A 13,507-nucleotide genomic window follows, 5' to 3' on the forward strand; every position below is an offset into this window, starting at 1 on the left:
GGCAACGCTTTTCCCCAAAGCCTTCCAAATAATGACAAAAGAGGATCACCAAACACATTTTAAAAAGAAAAAACAAAAAAACAAAAAAAAAAAAAAACCCTTCCAACAGGGCTTGACACATCTTCAGGCTGTGCATCAACTTCAATCGACTTAAGCAACCACAGTTATTCAAATGGAAGAATGCATTCTTGCAAAAACATGATTTTGAGCAGTTCCAATGTTTAGACGTAGAAATGAATGTGTTTGATACTCATGGAGGCATGAGGTCAGAGTTGGAAAATAAATAAAGGCCAAGACAGGCCAAAGTGTTCTCCCTCCCCACTGGAATAGTGAAATGTCACCTGGATGAAATCACTCCCTCCCCCGGAAAAAAAAAAAATTAAGGCAAGAGATATTGATATCACTTTAAAGAAACCTGTGATCTCTTTTGGCTTCATCAAAGAGTACATTTCTCGGTTAATACTCTGCAGGCTTCAGCTTTGCCTCAGGAACCTATGCTACCATCACTTACAGATAAGATTATTGTACTAGAGAGCCCAAGGAAAATACACATAAAAAGTAACAACGCACGTTGCCTTCTCGCACATTGCCTCCTACTTGTTAAAAGAAACAACGCTTGTGGTCAAATATGATCCACAAACTAAAGAGAGCAAAAGAATCCTCTTTACATGGTTTATGACTTTTTGTTTTGCTTTGAATCTAATGATTTGGTTCCAAATGAAAACTATGAAGGGCTGAGGTAACAGCCAGCATAATACACTCCAAATACTGCTGAGCACACTGTGTGTGAGAACAGAGTTAAGAACACTTCTGATTGAGGCGTGACATAAACAGACAAAACAAAGCCAGGACACATAAAAAGCCCCCCGCCCCCTTCGCCTGGATGGATGTAACTAACTTTCCCAGACCTAAGAGGGTGTTAGCAGTCGGCTTCTCTCCTTTGCTACAACAGTGAAGTTCACGGCTCATTGTCAGCAGAACAGACTCAATACACTTCCTCCTCTAGGGAGTCAGATGGTATGTCTAGGCCCTGATAATTTTCTCCACTTGGAAACAAAAACTTGGAAACATTGTCATCCAATTTGTGACTGAAATAATTCTATCTTTAAAATTCGACAAATAACTCTGGGAGGTCCGGTCCACCTCCCCCTGACACCATTACCGTGGATACTGTATATCACTGAATATGAAACACAAAAGCACAAATAGTTTGGGGTTTCTTTAAAAATGACATTTGTATTAAAAGCCTTAAAATGAAGAGACAATGACCAAATGAGTGGAAATAAAAGTTAACAACTTGTTAGAATTCTCTTGGTACATTACAATAAAAATTCTGCTCTTAGCTTCTGGAGGACAACCTTAGACAAATGACAAGAGACACTCCAAAGGCAACAGAAAAGGGAGCTAAAACCTGAAATCTGAGCAAAATGAAGAAAGGGAGAAAAACACTCGAGACACGGCCTTAACATTAAGAAAGCTAAAAAGTAACGAAGCAATTCATGGACGAACAGGCCCCATTTGTCCTGGCTCTTTCAGGAAGATACTTAAAGTGGTTTGGGGGCAGCAGAACAGCAGATTCTGGGATATGGTGGGAATTCACAGGTTGGCACCGGCTGGAACAGCTGAGTTTGAAGGCACTCTGCAGACACAGGGGTGCTGGGGGCCCTGAATCACATTTACGAAGTCTTTGTATTGTGTTTTTAAAAGCTAGTCAGCAAAAATCTGTCACTGCCAACCACACACACACACACAAAAAGCTATACTTACACACACACAATAGCACACACACAACAGCACACACACAACAGCACACACAAAAATGTGCAGATCTTTTAACATTTTTTTCACAGCTGATTAAAAAAAAATACTACCATTCTCCCCCAGACTCCCCTTTGATACAGTAGGTAATCAAAATAGATTTTTTTTTTCCCACAAATATCAGCAGACACTTCCTGGCACCCCACACTGTATTGGCATCAGTGTTAACAGTCCCAGTTCACATGTGCAATACTTCAGATTGGATACACTGTAACAAGAACCCAACTTTGCATAGACATCCTCAGAATCGTAATCAGTCCCTGGGTTGCCCTTCCAAGCTGGCAGAAAAGGAACCCCTGGTCTTAATTTCCAAATAATCCTTGGAAAACAAGGGGGAGAAAAAAAATCAAGTTTCTTCCCCTCCTCTGGCTCCTTCATATGGTTTTCTCGGACCTCCTTCCTTGTGTTTAGAACTTGGAACTATGAACAGTTGTTTGGGGGAACCCTCCCCCACCACCTCCTTCTTCCTCTCCACTTCCTCCACCTCCCCACCCCCATTTTCTTTTTCAGGCTTGAAACTTTTGCTTGCCGGTGTCAAGCAGCCAATACTGCGCCTCGATGGCTACTGAAACGGGAAAAATTATGCATGAACTGAAATCAATGAGGAACGTACACGCTGAAAAAAAAAAAGCCACATTTCCATCAGGGTCTTGGATGGTCAGGAACCGACACCCCCTCGGACCCCAAGTCTGGGGATGCTGGCCACGCAAGTCAGCCAGGTTCCTCGGACATCCCGGCCAATACAAAGTCGTCTCCAATCTCAAAGCAAGAAGACAATCACATTAAGAGAATCGGGTGTGTTTGGCTTTGTGCACAGAGCGTGGCCAGCGACCGGCGGCAGTCGGCGCCTCACAGGATCACGCAGGCCGAGCAGCAGCCCTCGTCGCCGTTGGGCTGTGCCGCGTAGTTCATCTGCCGAACGATCTCTGCGAACAGCTCATCCACTGAGGCTTTGTTTTTGGCGGATGTCTCCATGAAGGGGCAGCTCCACTCCTCGGCCAGGGCCTTGCCCTCGCCATATGAGACCTCGCGCTCGCCCTCCAGGTCCACCTTGTTGCCCACCAGGATCATAGGTACGCGCTCGTACCGCTTCACGCGGATGATCTGGTCCCGCATGGGTTTGATGTCCTGGAAGCTCTGCTGGTTGACCAAGCTGTAGACAAGGATGAAACCCTGGCCATTCTTGATGTACAGGTCCCGCATGGATGCGAACTGCTCGGTGCCCGCCGTGTCCAGGATCTCCAGCACCGACGGCGACGAATCCACCTCAATCTCCTTACGGTAGAAGTCCTCGATGGTCGGGTCGTACTTCTCGATGAAGGAACCTGTCACGAACTGCACAGTGAGCGCGGACTTGCCCACACCGCCCGAGCCCAGCACCACCACTTTGTACTCTCTCATGGCTCCGTCGGCGCCCTCGTCGCGCCTGCCGCGGCCCCGTCGGGGCTGCGCGCTGGGGAAGGCTGGGCTGGGCGGGTAGACTTCTCCTCTTCCTCCGTTCCGCAGGAAAAGCCCCGGCGAAAGCGGCCCGGGAGCGCGGGCTCACCGATCGGCTAGCAGAGCCCCGCACCGGGCCGACCGGTGGCGGGGGCGCGTCCCTGGGGCGAGGGTCCCGGGCCCCGCAGCAGCCCTGGCAAGAGGACCCTGAGGACAATGCGCGCAGCCGGAGCAAGGCAACCGCTGGAGCTCCTCTCCACGGCAGCCCGAGAGAGCCGGGAGGCGATGGCGGCTGGCTGCAGAGGCGGATGCTAATTGAGCGTCCGGCTGGGACACGCGTGGCATGTGTCTCCGCGGAACGTGCGCCCAGCACCGCGGCCCATCGCTCGCTCGCTCTCTCTCTCTCTCTTCTCCCGCAGCCTCCGCTGGGCGAGGGCTTCCTACTCGCCGCGCGCAGCCCGGCCCTCCCCCGCCCCGCCGAGCATGCCCAGTGAGCCGCCTGCGGCGCCCCGCCCGAGCTCCGCTCCGGCTTTTCCGCAGCGTCGGGAGGAGGCGTGGCTAGAGGGTGTGGCGAACCGGGACTGGGCGTGGCGGCGCGAAGCTTGGAACGGGGCAATCCTGCCTGTGCTTGTAGGTAGAAAGCTCCGGACCGAAGCTACCTCCTTTCGGGGCGCTGCGAGCCTCTCGTGGGCGCATCGGGCAGCTGCTGGCTGTGACCTTATCGCCGCCTTGCGCTGTCAAAGGCGGATAGACACCAGTCGCCGAACCCCAATCGGTGCACGCTTCTCCGGGTCACACACTTGCATGACATTTGCAGGCCAAGGAAGGCAACAGAGAGCGTTCCCCCACTTGACCTAGTGTTTGCTTTCCTTGCGAAGAATTCGTCCCGAGTCACTGTGCGGACTTGGAGCTAGGGGTGGGAATTAATGGGGGCACCGCAGCCTTCGGGGCCGGATTCGAGGGGTCATGCAACCTCCCCTTTGGCTGGGGCTAAAACCCGGCTTGCGGATCTAGCCTCGCGGAAGGCGTACGGCTCCCGCACCTAGAGTCAGGGCATGCTCAGTCGGCCGAGCAGGTTTGGGGGCTGCAAGTAGGAAGGTTTCGCACCGCACACCCACACGCCAGCTCAAATTACCTCTCCCAGACTCCCAACTCATTGGCCCCAGGATGCGAGTCTCACACCCCCAAATGTTTTCCCATTGGCTGCTACCAAGGTTTTGTCACTTTGGACAGCTTCATTGGTTGGAAAGTCGCCTCCGCTCGGGATTGGTTATTTATAGAGATTGAGCGGAGAGGCGGAGGCCCAGCTGTTCCTTCTCCACTGCTCCCCGCCCCCTTCCACCCACTGCCTAGGCCTGTGGTTCTGAAGCTGAGAGGGGAAAAGAAGGAATTTAGGCGGAGTGCTCCGAACTAAATATAGTCCTTTGTTGGTGTTTTGGAGGGAGTCTGATTTCTTCAAACCCAGTCACGACCGTTTCTTAAAGGGAGCAGCTAGGGTTCATTGCTGCTCTCGGTCTGCAAGAAATCCTAAAGTTTCTAACTTAAATCTTTGCCGGGAGCTAGGATGAGCAATGAGCCACCGGGAGCTCGGGGCAGCGGAAGAGATGGGTCTGCCCAGGCTTGCCTCTTCCCAAGCTCTTCATGGTGGGGCGGGCAGTCGCAGGACTTGGCTCTTGGCTCGTTTCACTAGCACAGGGATGCGAGGTGACGCCTGGACTTGTCCCGAGTCTCTATAGTTCCCTGCTAGGGAGAGATGTCTAGACCTGTCAGCGCACAGCGCTGGCTGTGGGAGCCGCCGAGTGCACAGGGGTGGGGATCGGATCTGTGTCAACCGGTGATCAGTGGCCTGTCTTCTTATCTTCTGCCACTAGGTTCTGCTTCTACCGTCCTCGATGCAGCGGGAACGGGACAGTGTGTAGATACGTGCTTTTGGTTCCGAGTTACTGCAGTACGCTTGGCCCCATTTGCGAGTTGCCTGCCCCAGACTCTTGATTGCAAGCCTTAAGTTTGTGTCCGCACTGGTAAGTTCCAGCCAGCAGAGTCTGGCGGGAGTTCTGTATCCCGTGCCTCAGTTCGTTGACGGTGCTCTCTCTGCCATTTAGTGGAGAAAGGGTGGTTTTTTTTTTTTTTCATGGTCAGCTACTGATTACTTCGATTTAATTATGCTGATATAATTCTTCAGAGAATTATCTCTGAATCACTTTATTTAATACAGCTGGGCAGAATTCTGCCAACATTCTGCCAAGTGTTTTGCATGCACTATCTCAATTACCCCTCATAATAATTACTTTTACAGCCATTTTAAAGATGAACAAACTGAGGTTCCCAGTTGTTCAGTAGCTCATCCGTGCGTGGCAAAGCAAGGATTACAGCCTAGGTATTTGATTGGAGAGCAGAGCAGTCAAACCGCTTGAAGACAAAGTAGGAGCGCTCCGCCTCATGATCATTCTTTGATCTTTTCTTGTGGAAATAACACTATTTGGTTGGCGCTTCCTCATCTAGTCGTGGTAGGAACTCTTAAATACCCTACCGTGTGGTGCCAAACCCACCTCGAAGATTCTTTTGGGGAATCCCCATTTACGCATATCCAATTGATAGTTCTTTTTTGGGCTGCGCACACTGTTGAGGTGCTGTGGGCCCCTTGAAAGGACAGTGGGGTCACCAGTGCCCTGACTTCTTCTAGCTTGGCCCTTGAAGAAGTCCACAGATTCTCAACTTAACACCTGGCTGCACAGGTTCTTGTAAAGATATGTTTGTTAAAGTGGAAAGTCAGCCAGGCGGTGGTGGTTCACGCCTTTAATCCCACAACTCAGGGACACAGGCAGGTGGATCTTTGTGAGTTCAAGATCAACCTGGTCTGCAAGAGCTAGTTCCAGGACAGACTCCAAAGCTACAAAGAAATCCTGTCTCAAAAACCCAAATAAATAAATAAATAAAGTGTAAAGTTGATCACATTTTACCCATTTGTTCATCATGGTTGTTAATATTATTGCATCAGTGGTGTGATGAATAGTAGAATTTGTTGTCAACCTGACTGCATCCGAAATGAGCAGAAATTCCAGAAACAGAGAACACAGTTGTGAGGGATTTTTTGCTTGGTTTGAGGTGGATAAATCCACCTCTAGTATGGACCATTTTTGAGGTAGGAAGGCACGCATGCCTTTGATCTGGATCTTGAGGTAGGAAAATTCACCTTTAATCTAGGCCATGACTTCTTCTGGAAGTCTCTGTAAGGACAGAGAAGAAGGAAGCTTTTGCTCTTTGCCTGCTTGCCTTTGCCTTGCTAACACGTATCCATTCCTCCCCTGGCATTCAAGTTTCCTTCTTTGGTATCCCAGCATATAATGAAGACCAGCTGAGACATACAGCCTACAGCCTGAAAAAGCTACTGGATTCTTTGACTTTCTGCTCATAGCTAGGCATTGTTAGATTAGCTGGACTGCAGCGTGTAAGTCATTCAAATAAATCCCATGTGTGTGTATGTGTGTGTGTGTGTACCTGTGCGTGTGTGCACATATATATATATATGTGTGTATATATATATGTGTGTGTGTGTGTGTGTGTGTGTATATATATATATATATATATATATATATATATATATATATATATGGAGAGAGAGATTCATTCCATAAGTTCTGTTTCTCTGGAGAACCCTGACTAACACAGTGGGCCTCAATGTACACTCTGCTCACAAAGGTGTGAGTAACCTGAAAGACAATGCCTCCTGCCTACTGTCTAATCTCAAGCCTGGACGTCGTTTACTACCTGGGGCATTTGCCAAGTCCATTACGATCCCTGACCTTAGTTTGCCTATCTATGAAATAATGGTGATGAAATTCGCCCCGCCCACGGTGCTGAGCCAGGTATCTTGAAGAGATTCTGGCCAGCAAAGCCCTCCATTTCCAGCAGAGAACTGAGCAGCTAGGGCCCCGTGTCCTGACTGCCCTCCCCAGCAGTCTGATGTACCACACAGGAATCATAATGAATAGAGAGTGGACAGTAACACTTGTTAAAGCTGTTGTGTGCCAGGCATTCATCAATTGCTACCCAGACCCAAGCAGCTGGACAGCCCCATAAGAGCTAGACATGTAGACAAGTGGATGGCGTTAACTGAAGCTTCATGGCTTTTTCAATAATGGAAAGATGCTATATTGGCATTTTCAGTAGTATATTACATCCCAGTTATTTCCCATATGTTGGGGATTATTGTTTTAAAGTGTGTTGCATTTTTTTTTCATACTGCCTTTGTTAACAATTTAAAGATGTGTTTTGTTGGGGGCTGCAGACCTCTGGCCCCTTGACTCTTTTTGCCTGCCGTAGCCCCTTTGCCTGCTGGAGCGAAACAACTTGGTTTCCTGTGTCTGCAGCTGCTCTGAGCACGAGACCCTCATTTGTTCCTGATGGCAGGGGAGTGAATTCTGGAGGATTTACAGCCTGAAATCCCAAGAGTTGGAGTGTGGCTATCAGTTAAGGATCTCTATATAAGCTGCTCCTGCGCACAATAAAGTTGGCATTCTTGTATCAAGGATGACCCGTGTCCCTGTGTCTCTCTGTGTGTATGTTTTTAAATCTCCAGCCTCGTTTCTGGCTCTCATACAGTCCCATAGTACAGGTGCTACAGTGTTAAATAAAATTAACCTGTGAGCAGGATGCTGAGTCAACAAAGAGCTGACAGGAAGTGAGAAGGGGGAACTATGTATAGCAAGATTTTTTTGTTTTATTTTGATTTTGTGGGTTTTTTGAGACAGGGTTTTTCTGTGTAGCTTTGGAGCCCATCCTAGAACTGGCTCTTGTAGACTAGGCTGGTCTCGAACTCACAGAGATCCGCCTGCCTCTGCCTCCTGAGTCCTGGGATTAGAGGCGTGTTCCACCACTGCCTGGCTAGCAAGTGTTTTTAATTGAGGATGGAGAGAAGGACGCCGGGGTGATGGAAAGGCATCAGCAAAGGGAGACGGTTAACTACTTGCTATTCACCCTCTCTGAGGAGCAGAATTCCACCTCAAACCTTGAATTTTGACTTCTATAGATTTAGATAAAGTTTCCCTTGGTAGCTTTGAAAGAGTCTTGCCTGAGAAAACATAATCCCCTCAGGCTGTGGCCCCTGTAGAGAAGCCATTGCTCAAGAGGTAGGTAGCCACTGTAGATGAAAAAAAAATGTTTAACAACACCCACAGATATACATGGGTATTGTGATTCAAAATGAAGCCAAGGTTTCAACATTTTTTGCTAGGAGTGCTGTGTTTTCCATGATAGTTAAGTGGCTAACTACATACCCAGCAATGTGTGTATATGTGTGTATCTGTGTGTATACAAACATCTATATACACACACATAGATATCTAGAAAGAGAGAGAGCGACATAAGACAGATAAACAGACAGGATATTACTCATTTGCTTATGCTGGTTTTGAACTTGATCTCTTGCTCTGGGTGGCTGCCTGCCTCAGCCTTCCGAGTAGCCTGGGTAACAGGCCTGGATTGCTAACTTGGCTCAAAGCATACACATCTAACTTCCTCTTCTCAGAGTTTGATTGTTTCGTTTTGATTTTCTGTGAGTTATTATCTTCCCCATACTATAATTATGTACAGAACTAAGTCTAATTACCTGAAGAACTATGTGACTTGTTAGGGGACAGCATCCACATCTGGTTTATCTTTAGAACCTTCTGTGTTTGGTGGTATTATGCTAGGAGATTCTCAATAAATGCCCATCGGTGAATGTATAAGTCAATGCTTTTCTGAGCTCTATTTGTGGTAAAAGATTTTAACAGCCCTTGATAAGCCATAACATCTCCTTGGTCCAAAGAAAACTATATGCCAATGTTCAAGTCTCCCTGGGTCCTGAAGATACTGCGATAATGAATGGCAATAGGAGAATAATTCTCTCCAATGGAGAGGCACCCAAGTTCCCAAAGGCAGAGGATTTATGTGAAAAGACATCATCTTCCAACAGCCTGAAAAGGGTTTTGGGAAATAGTCTGAAGGAAACTAGATAAGGGCAGCTTAACCCTTGATATGCTGGGTAAATAGAGGCCCATCTTTGTTCTATACTCTCACAGAGCAGCTGCTAAGCCCCCTGTGAGGTGCAGCTCTGGGCCTGCAAGGGTACAGGAATGCTACAAGGTGAATCTGTAAAACCCTCAAGTAGAAAACTGCTCAGCTGCACAGCCCATTTACATACACAAAGGAGCTGAATTTCACGCTGCCCAAAGATCTCCCGGAGCTAACTGCAGGTAAATAAATCATTCTTGATAAGTTCTCCTACTCTTGAAACTGCCAAGAATAAGTTGGTAGTGACTATATCATAATTTTAAAGTGGAAGATTAATGTCTTTGCAGAGTTCTAAAAGATACATGTCAAATAACTGAATTTATGATAATAGAATCACCTACCTGGCTCAAAGTTTTATCGAAGGTACTTTTAAAATAACAGACAAGAAGGTCCTCTGAAAATACTTTCTAATTTGGGCAGTCATTGCTTCATGCCGTTCGTTTTGTGCTTTAGATTGCCAACACACTTCATGTTACTTCATATACAGCCGTGTTGCCAGTTAAACAGCCATGTTGTAAGAACAAGGTCTCGACCAGTCTTGATAGAGCTTGAATCGTTATCTAAGACCTGTCAGGAACATCGTAGGATCATAACCCAAGGTGAGACAAAGCCCTTCTTGGTCTTCTTACCTAGGTGACTATCTGCCTGGATTACCTGTGCTCTGATCTCTTTTTTTCTCACTTCAATTATTCTTCAAAATAATGTGCATGGAAAAATTTTAAATTAAACAACCTCTGAAAATCATTCAAGCTTTAAAAAATATTGATATATGATATTAATATATACATACATACATGCACACACACACACATATATATGAGAATCAAATCAGCTGTTATCTCATTTGTCTCTTTTTTATCACTTTGGTATTGCAAGTAGGCTTAACAAATAAATTAATATACTTAATAATGAAAATAAAAACCATTCTTATCACAAATAAAAACGTTGTCCTAGGCTGAGTTGTCCCATAGGACCAGGCTGATACACAACACAATGATCCAGCATGTTTGCATCCCATCATGCATTTTGAATGGCCTGGCATATTTTAATTCTTCTAGTCAATCTTAGAAAACAAGTGAGAAGTCAGTCATTCCTCTTAAAGGGACATGATCCAACCTTTTCTCTCAGGTCTTAGATGTGCCAGAGACGCTGATCCGTGGCGAAGACCTGTGTTCCTCCTGCAGCATGACGTGAAACATAATAGTTTGTATTATGACTGTGTGAAGAAGGTGCCAAGGGTGCCTGAGAAAGGGAGGTTTTAGAGAGATTTATTTGATCCTCGGTTTTCTTGGTTGAAAGAGCCATCTAAAAATCCCAGTTCATTTAAGATTCCTCTCCTCAAAAACGTTCTGTTCCAGAGAACCAAATATAGAAAGAATAGGAGAAATCGCTTAGCTTCACTACAAAGAATTTTCCTTTCTTTTATCTCACAGACCACTAGATGAAAGGCGCCCCCCCTTCCCCCCTGCAGGGATGGGAGCACACCACTTCCCCTAACACAGTGGAAGCCTATCAGTCCTCTGCAGCGGCGGCTCCACCAAGTCTTCAGCCTGTGGTTTTGATGGAGACAATGAGGGCCTGTGCTCGGGACAGGAAGTCTCACTTGTCTCACTTGTAAAATATCACCAGCAGTGGGGTCTGCTGGAAGGAATCTGCCTAGTGGGAACTCTGTGTCACTGGGAACGACATAATTGAGCAATCATGAGATAGTATGAAAGATCTGAGTCATAGCTTAGGAAGACTGTACCTGAAAGCACAGGATGGCTTTGCGGTTACTGTTCTCATGGCGGGTTGCTCTGCTTTTAAGAATAGCCGTGTAAAGCCTTAGGTACCAAAAGATTACTGTTATTTTAGTCAACGTTTGTAATACGGGCATATGACTACAAAATATATTTTAAAAGTTCCTTTCTGTGAAGAGATTTCTATCCTTAAATATCTTACTGACTTTTAGAAATAATTCTATAGAATGAGAAAGGAGTAACCCTAGAAAACTGATCAAATACTTGTTTATGTGTTTTGTGTAAGCTAAATTCAAAGTGGACACTTCAAACTCTGTCTGGGAAGGGCTAGATCATAAGCACGTCAGGCTTTTCAGGCCATGCTCTCTCTTTCCTACCTCTGCGTTCCATCCAGCATACAAGCCTCCTTAGACAGTATGCAAATGAGTGGTTCTGGCCGAGTGCCAGCAATACTTCCTTTGTGGAACCAGGTGGTGGACGGCATTTGGCGAGCAAGCCCATGGTTTGTCGATTTCTAAACCGGGAATTGAAGGGGGTGGGAGAAAAGCCCTTCATTTGTTGCCAGAGTTTCTTGAAATAAAAATGAACTACTAGTCTGTCCATAGATGGAGTTGCAGGTTTGGCTGTCATCATTGGGAAAGTGCCAGTCAAATAGTGAGTATGTATCAGCAAATAAAGGGCAGGGTTTATCATTTGTACTCTTACGCAAGTGTTAAAGGCATTAGACATGCTTTAGTATGTTTACTTTTTTCATATTTATTTTTAATTGTTGATTGTGAATTGTTTGTTATATAATGTATATTATGTAACTGTCTCTCTGTGTGTGTGTGTGTGTATACCTTACTGCCGGTCATATACACTTTGAAAATATGTTCAGTAATCTGTGATTAACTTTGGATTTTGAATTTAAAATTTTTTAAAATATTTCTTTTCTGAATTTGTCTTTTTCCTGATGGGTTTTCCTTTGTGTGTTTCATGTCACAGCTAAGAAGCCACCTCTGATTTCATGAGCTGGTGTTTTCTTCTAGCATGTTTATGGTTCTGTGATGGCTCGCTTTTCCAATGAAGACAAGCATCAGTAAAGATGGGGAAAGGGAATCCTGAATAATAGGATGTCAACAGACTCTGAGGAAAAAGGGAGAGGCCTTGATGGCAGGAGAAAGCTTCCTTCCTCAGGAAGGGAAGAGAGAGAAAAGCCAGGCGACCCGAAGATGAACGGAGAACCAGAAAGATGCAGCACTGCAAATAACCTCAGCGTCAGTAAAAGCTGGCAGTGCACCTGCTCGGTAGGGGAGCAGCCAGGCGTGGGTGGGGAGTCCCAGAAGAAACAAAGCTGTTTGTCACCCCGTCTGGGCCACACATGGCATGAAGATGCTAGGTTACTAAATTTGGGTACTTGTATTGATGAAGATGCCAAGTCACCTTCTCAAGAAATTAGATGTTGATAACTCCTCTCAAGTCAATGTCAGATCAAAATCAGCTGAAATTTCTGAACGCTTTTTTTTGTAGCACATACAAATACATAATTATAAAATGAACTCTACACCCCACCCCCATGTATCTGTACCCTTAGTCTATTTGTGACCCTGTCATCAAAATTGCATCACACATAGAAAATTAAATGAGTTCAAGAAAATTGTCGCCGACGTAATCTTCTGATACCTCTTTCTCTCAAATGGATGCTATCTTACAATAAAGCCCAACTGAGCTTTGAGAGAATTAGTCATTTTGAATAACTCTTTTGTTTGTTGTCCACAAAATGTTAGTTATAGGAGGTAGTGTCACTACCAAAACTATTTACATCCTTTTCATTTTGTAAGTGGTTTGTCCTTGTCATAAAGATTTGTTTAGACATGCAGGAAAAATAAAAATAAATCACTTAAAACATAACTTAATATTTCGGTTGATAATCTTTTGTCTTTATTTTGTAGAATTATTTTCTGTACAAGGTTAGGTTTCTCATGACTTCCTTAACTTGCAGCTCAATTTAGACTCTAAGTATTCTACAAACAGAGATTAACTTAAGAGCCCCAAATACCTGCTTAGAGAATGATTTTCTTCTTATTTAATTATCTCTTTATGGGAATTTCATATCTCATGTGCTAATATTATTATAATCAAATGTTGCACAGAAGTGGCCTCATTGACAAAGTCCCTGAGCCAACCTGTTAGGGACCGTTAACTGCCTGTTTGTCCTGAATGTGGGCTAAAGTACATTCAGGTTCTGACCTTTGGGGCAACTGAACATGGCTGCCTGTTTGCATAATCAGGCAGATGTTCAAGAGGATTAGGTGCCTAGTGGTTCTGCCGCTGTTCAGGAACGGTCTCCCTCTGTGGTCAATGTGCCTTCTGATATGTCAGAAGCATTCAGAGCACTGGCAGTGACCTCTCCGTTCCCCACCATCTCTGCTCTCTTTGTCACTGTGCACTGTGCATCCAGGTTTCTGTCTGTTTTCTCT

The 13,507-nt window shown here is 45.6% G+C and overlaps 1 protein-coding gene and 1 long non-coding RNA gene across 3 annotated transcripts; one reads left to right on the forward strand and one right to left on the reverse strand.

Annotated features, from left to right (window-relative positions):
• Positions 1-1,209: 1,209 nt before the first annotated feature.
• Positions 1,210-3,739, reverse strand: Rap2b (RAP2B, member of RAS oncogene family). The gene has a single exon (XM_038347837.1). It carries the CDS (start codon positions 3,217-3,219, stop codon positions 2,668-2,670), a length of 552 nt encoding a protein of 183 aa, XP_038203765.1. The 5' UTR covers positions 3,220-3,739; the 3' UTR covers positions 1,210-2,667.
• An 834-nt stretch (positions 3,740-4,573) lies between these two features.
• On the forward strand, positions 4,574-12,943 carry LOC119826489. 2 transcript variants are annotated; one of them, XR_005287436.1, is made up of 4 exons: positions 4,574-5,276; positions 9,318-9,491; positions 9,763-9,908; positions 12,033-12,943. It is a non-coding gene; the product is annotated as an uncharacterized LOC119826489 (long non-coding RNA). The 2 variants fall into 2 exon arrangements; XR_005287437.1 differs by lacking the exon at positions 12,033-12,943 and adding an exon at positions 10,438-12,025.
• The last annotated feature ends 564 nt before the right edge of the window (positions 12,944-13,507 follow it).

The sequence above is a fragment of the Arvicola amphibius genome, chromosome 11 (genome assembly GCF_903992535.2).
Source record: "Arvicola amphibius chromosome 11, mArvAmp1.2, whole genome shotgun sequence".
Classification (NCBI taxonomy): domain Eukaryota; kingdom Metazoa; phylum Chordata; class Mammalia; order Rodentia; family Cricetidae; genus Arvicola; species Arvicola amphibius.

Coding starts and splice junctions, on each gene's coding strand:
- Rap2b (XM_038347837.1), bottom strand. CDS start 3,219: ATGAGAGAGTACAAAGTGGTGGTGCTGGGCTCGGGCGGTGTGGGCAAG.